The following is a 6,482-nucleotide window of genomic DNA, read 5'->3' on the forward strand; positions in this document are numbered from 1 at the left end:
TTTTTCTGTTCTCATGTCAGATGTGTATGTATGTATGCATGTATGTATGTATTATCTGAATATATGATAAGACCCAAGTTTCTGGCCATAAGGTCTTGCTGAAGGCTTGCATGAATTTCTGACATGTATTTGGTTGCCCCTTGTGAAGGTATCTCACAGTTGAACAAGAGGTACGAACTGATTGCCCTAATCTCTGGGTGACAAAAAAAATGGTGTAAAAAAAAATGGTGACATAGTGTGTGGTATGGATCCGCATAGTTCACAGAAGTTGTTCCATGTGTTTATTTCACAAGTATAGTGTGAAAAGTCGCAGTTCGCTGATAGGGCCATATAGTCTGAGCACATAAATTGTGAGCTTTGGCTTTACATCACATGCAATTTACTTCAGTAAGAGTTAGTATTTAACAAAACATTGCTGAAATTGCACAGTGTATTGCCTGACTTTACTGCTCTTGCCAACATCTGGCAGCTTGTCAAGTGGGAGGGACCCTATGAGGTTTTGAGAAACATACCAAATATGAAATACCTTCCTAAAGCCTGCAAGAAGACTCAGGTCTTACAAACCAGCCTGCTGAAGCCATGGAATTAAGATTTTTAGAGACATAAGCAGACACTGGCAATGCACACAAAGAAATAAATAAATAAATATCAAACATCAATTCACATCTTTGCTCTCTTTGTATTTTTTAAAGATTTTATTTCAAAAGTATACAAACTGCAGTATGTTTTTGTGTAAGGCAATGTTCATTTAGAACATCAACTTTTGTATATTTACTATTGCATTATCACAGTAATTTGGCTGGAAATCATAAATTATAATACTTATTACAGAACAAAAAGCTGATTTTATGACACAATTGTATTTATTTGTAGATATTTATGAATTGTACTTTTATTCAATTAATTAGCACAGTAATCAGTCTCTTGTAGCCTTATTTGTAAAATGTTGCCTATTATCTACGTGTACATAAAATATCAATATTATTAAAAAGAAAAAAAAAAAGCTTTATGTAGCTGTCTATCAAGTGATTTTGATGATTTGTTTAATCTTTTAATGTAAAATAAATATTTATATAATCAATTTTTGCATGCTGGACCGAGTGAAACTGGCATGACCGAGGAGGACGTATGGGTCAAAATCTGTTTTCATCACCTGGGAAAGATGGTGACTATCAGGACTATAAGAACTGTAGATATTAGTGATGGAGTCAAGCCCACAGAACCACCACACTCCATTGAGTTTTCCTGCAGATGGATCATATAGAGACAAAATGGCGTGTCAAAACTCTATGACTGTGTCAAAAACCTGGAAAATTCTTTAGGAAGCCATCAAAGCACAATTGATCCCAATGTTCACCTATGAAGTTGCAGAAATGGAATGTAGATAAAAAAAATTAAAAAAAAAGTTTTCAGCATATGATTTGTTGTAGTAATCAAATATTATTCTATTCATTATTACTCTAAATTAAGCTTCACTTTGTTGTAGATTATTAAATGTCACAATATGGTGCCTAGGAATGGCTATTACAAATGCTTGCAAAAATAATGAAATATTGAATACAATCAAATGCAAATAATGCATGTTACAATTTGGACTGGTGTGCAAATAACATATTTCCTGCACTGAATGGTTATAGTTGCTGTACCTCTGTTACAGGTGTGCAGCTAAAACTCTTTAGCAATCCATTCATTCAGCTCAGTTTGATTTGTTTTTGTACCTCATGATGGAAGGGGTGGCATGTGTCTGGTCGCCTTCTCTCCTTCTGAAACTTCAACCGTTCACATTTCAGAGACTCGTTATGTGCAATGAAATTAAGGGAAAAACATGACAAAAGACAGTTGTCAAAACAGAGGAAAACATTGAGCACAGAGACAGTGTCTAAAAAAAGAAAGCATTGCTTTAGTCTGCTGTTTGTAGTATCAGTGCGAGTTAAAATAAAGGGTTAATTGGCATTGTCTAAGAAAACTGTCTTTTTATTAAGGATATACATAATTTCGATGGGGTCCATGTTGACAGGTCCAAAGTCACTGCAGTCACATGTATTGTCAATGACCACCATGAAAAGATTACTGCTGGGAATCTGCTGAATAACAAACGATCTGGGAAAGACAAGACAAGAGGGGAGACAGCCAATTAGATTCAAATGACTTTTTTATCTGCTCCACATAATAAGCGTTGATGAGGGCGTCCTCTGCAGGAAGAGGTGGCAGTACACTATGTAGGCAGACAAGTGTTCATATACTGGACATACACCGCACATGTTTGCTTGAATGCAAACAGGTTAAAGATTTAAGATTTTTTTTTTCTTTAGCATAGTCTTTTCTCTTACTTTGGATAAAAGTTAGTAACAGAAGTCACCAATGTATGTATGATGGCATATTACAGTCAGTCTGACCTCAAATCAGTAGGGTGGCTTTTGTTGTGCTGTTTGAGTTACATGCTGTAACACTGCAAAAACTGCCTGTTTTGGAAGCATTGAGCTTGTGTTGGAATTCATGAGTTCTTCATTTAGAAAATCCACAAAAGCTGTCTACAATTTTGTCATAGACTGTACCTTTATAGAAAACTACCCCTAACCATAACCTAACTGTCTACTAATAGTCTAAAGACTAAAGTTAGTTGGCATGTAGTTGCAAGTTACTTATAGTCAACAGAATTTCAAAAGGGACCATCAAAATAAAGTCTTACCAAACATAGAAAAGCCAAGGTATGTACAGTACGCATTAAATAAATAAATAAAAATAAGACAACTAAAATGTAATCTTATGGTTTCGTAATTAATTTAACTAATTGCTGCATTGGAGAAACGCATGATTGCCAACAAAGTGGAGAGGATTCCAACATTAGCTGTTTGAATATTTACAACAATGTTATAAAGGCAAGGATTGCAAATACTTGGCTTTTATTTTAATTTGGTATTTTGTTTCCTCTTACCAGACGAAATAAACTTCTATCAAGCTTCCTGTTATGATGTAATACACACAAAGAACATATTTGAGTTGGCCCCTTTTTCTTTCTTTCATTATCTTGTACATCATTCACTCATGCACATAACAAAACTATATCACTCATTATAGTCAGCTGAGCAATTAATGATGTAAATGTACAATGCAAGTTGTTCAGTAGACAGATACCCTGTTGCTACATACAACATGCTGTGGAGCAAACAAAGACAACAAGCAAATAAAATTTGTGGCAAGGTATGAAAGATAGTGGCAGTGTATATACAGTACAATAAGTGTAAATGTAGTCTGTTCACTCACATATAATTCTGAATCAAGCGAATAACAATTCTATGTGAGTGAACAGACTATAAAGGTTGTCTGATATCTTTCAGCTGACCCCAACTGTCTTATGTATATACAGAGTTCTGGCATGAAACTCTAGATGGCGCAGTCCGATAGGTCTAACTCAATCTGACCTAATGACATCATTATCACATGGCTCAGCTGATTGGTTCTCTCCTGTATCAGTAGCCAATGAGCTTGCTGCTCAACATTCAAATATATGACTAGTGCTTGCCGTAGCAGTGCAGCTTGCTTCAGAAACCCTCCACCTTCCCCAGCTCCACCTGTATAGATCTGCTACGAGGTGATTCATGTATGCTATATGGGGGTTATTTCATGTATGTTATATTTTCAGCAGCAATATTCCTTATATGCTCACAGCAGCATGTTGTGGATGTATTGGCAGTAGCAAGTCTCGGTACTTGCTCTGCCGCAGCAGCAGCAGCGTAGCAGATCTATTCCGCCAAGACCAAATACATTAACATTGTCATGTACATTACCATGCCAATCCCTCCGAGAGTTGTCATGACAGAAATGTGCTTGCGCATGAATTTATGTGATTGTTGTGTGTCGGAGTACTGCACTTACTTTACACAGCTTTCACAGTCAATATTCCCGACGGTTTCTTTAATGGTGCGCTCAGACACGAATGCTGGATACTCTTTATCACAAGGAACCAACATAGTTTTGCCTCCTCTCTGAGCTAGAGAGAAAAACAAAGAGAGAGACATTGTGCTTCGAATGTTTTTCTGTGGCAAGGCTTATCTGTATCACTTTAGAGACAGAAAATTCTGTAAAAAATTATGGACAGACATGAATGATTGATGAATGATTTTTTCTCAGAATGCATACAGATGTAATACATGATGCTGTGAATGATCAATTTAATGTGACCAACATGTTACATATCTTAATAATAAATTGATTACTTGAGAGTGGGAAAAAAAGTGAATTGTTAGAAATAACATGGTCACATTTTTCCTTTTGCTCTGAATATATCATGTCTCTGTGAATTCGGTAGTTTTATTTGCATTGAGCTGCATGCTTCAGCCAGCAAAATTGTATATTCATAGTGGCTTCACTAGAAAGCACATTTCTGCATACAAGATACTCTGTTATGTAATCCAAAAAGTACTTAATTCACCTCTTTCCAAATAACATCCGCTGGCATTAGCATGAGTTAGTTCGTCATTTGTTCGTCAGAAATGAGTTTTTATTCAACTGAAGGCGGTTTAGAGAGGTTGGGCCATAATATTGGCAAATAAAGCCTGGCTCACAGTCAGTGCTTCAGTATTAAGTGCTATATGTGGCTGAGTAGAGTTGCACCCCTAAACATCACTCTACTTCAACTGAAATGTAGCACTGCACATGGTGACAGTGTGAAGCTACAGTCATGGAATCACAAGTAATGGAGCACATAATCTTGCTGTCAGTGCACATTTGAAACCTCAACCTTGTGCCTTGAGCACTAGTTATATGCAAAAAATCTTGCAACCTTCTGAAATCTTCACTTACATATAATGTACATATAATGTGCTTTTAGATCTGATGCCGTCAACACATCACACACACATCCTCATAAACATACAAACCCTTAATGGTGAGGTCAGAGTGCCACCAACTGTACAGGTTGAACTCAACCAGAAATCTGCAAAAGCAAATGAAAGAGAACAATACTGAAAGCAAGTGCTGAAAAGAGAGAAACGAATTCATGTATATATGAATGAATAAATGAATGAATGAAATACATAGATAAAAGTGGCCAAAACAAAGAGTGAGAAGTACAGTACTGTTATTTTAATGTGGCCTATGTGTGCTTTCCAACCTGAGACACTTCATCATATTATAAAAGCAAACCATATTATAATATATTATACAAAAAAAAAATACTTTGGTATCTACACTGTAAACTTAATGTTGTCATTACTAAAGCAAATCTGAAAAGATTTTAAAATATTTTTATTTCCATGAGCATATTCCCATCCATGTGATACTACCGCCTATGACACTTGTAAATGTTGTTTGTGCCATCACATTATATTGCTAAAAATCATTCATTATGCTTGTATTGTTTTAGAATTAAAATATCCAAATATCCATAAAACATTTTTAAAAATAGCATAAAAAATATTTAAAATAAATGTTTTCCCAGGATAAGTATTCCCATTCCTTTCCTACTGGTAAAACCTTTGCAATTATTTCAAACAAACCAAATGTATCCAGTTTTGTAGATACATATTTTTAGGATGTTTAGATATTTTCAACTAAACGTCAAACAGACACCTGTTGTTGTATGTCCTGATATGTGCATGGAAAATGGAATACACATATTTCAATCCCCAAATCTCAAAATATCACAGAAACGAGTCTTACATGACAAATTCAGTCAGAAGCCACCGGACAGCTGCAAATAAAGCAAAGTAGGGCTGAAAAGAAAAGAACAATAACTAATCAAACACAGAGTTACACAGTAGTTAAATTATTATGGCATCATTTTGGTTAAGCTTGTGACAGGGCCATTATACATACGACATAAAAATAAACACTTATACTGTCATTTGCTCACTGGCATTCCCAGTGTTTATTTGAATATTATTTTTTATATTTCATCTTTTTAATATGAACATAAGCATTAGTAGTATTTCTGTCAGGACCACTATCGTCAAAGATGATTGACAATTAGCATACAGTTTGGATTGGCGGTATGGTTCCGTTCTGAGCAAAAACTCCCTGCGCATACATGCAGCCTAGCATGGATGAGAGCAGGGAGAGCAGCGATAACCCCCCCGGGGTAAACAGAACAGAACCAACATAAATGTATTGCAGATATCGTTAAAGTTCAATAATATTATGTACACATTTTAGAATTAGTCTGATTCAAAGGAGAATCAGAAGCCTGAATCCTGACTGACAAAGGAGGAGCTGGGGATGGAGGAGGGTAATTAGCTATTGAGCAATGCGAAAACTGCTGATACTACTGCGGGACCTTATATATGAATACTTAGATAGGTGTCGTATTCCCATAGGTTGATGGGGATCAGCGCTAGACTTAAGAAAAACATGTTCCAATTCAACTACAGTTTTCAGAACAAGCATGCTCCGAATAACGACCGGATTACTCTGGAACAAGCATGTTCGCAACAATACAGCTATAACTTAAGAACAAGCATGTTCCCAATACGACCAGGTAGCTT

The 6,482-nt window shown here is 35.8% G+C and overlaps 1 protein-coding gene across 1 annotated transcript in view; it reads right to left on the reverse strand.

The window, feature by feature from the left end:
* Positions 1–1,061: 1,061 nt before the first annotated feature.
* The window catches only part of cacna2d3a (calcium channel, voltage-dependent, alpha 2/delta subunit 3a), a 192,817-nt gene continuing 187,396 nt past the window's right edge, over positions 1,062–6,482 (reverse strand). The window contains exons 32-37 of the mRNA XM_016493046.1: positions 5,662–5,714; positions 4,881–4,936; positions 3,877–3,991; positions 1,988–2,100; positions 1,719–1,801; positions 1,062–1,245 (exon numbers count right to left, since the gene is read on the reverse strand). Coding sequence (XP_016348532.1) covers positions 1,150–1,245; positions 1,719–1,801; positions 1,988–2,100; positions 3,877–3,991; positions 4,881–4,936; positions 5,662–5,714 — 516 coding nt within the window. The 3' untranslated portion in view covers positions 1,062–1,149. The remainder of the gene's footprint in view (positions 1,246–1,718; positions 1,802–1,987; positions 2,101–3,876; positions 3,992–4,880; positions 4,937–5,661; positions 5,715–6,482) is intronic.

Source organism: Sinocyclocheilus anshuiensis, unplaced genomic scaffold (assembly GCF_001515605.1).
Source record: "Sinocyclocheilus anshuiensis isolate Anshui unplaced genomic scaffold, SAMN03320099.WGS_v1.1 scaffold1894, whole genome shotgun sequence".
Lineage (NCBI taxonomy): Eukaryota > Metazoa > Chordata > Actinopteri > Cypriniformes > Cyprinidae > Sinocyclocheilus > Sinocyclocheilus anshuiensis.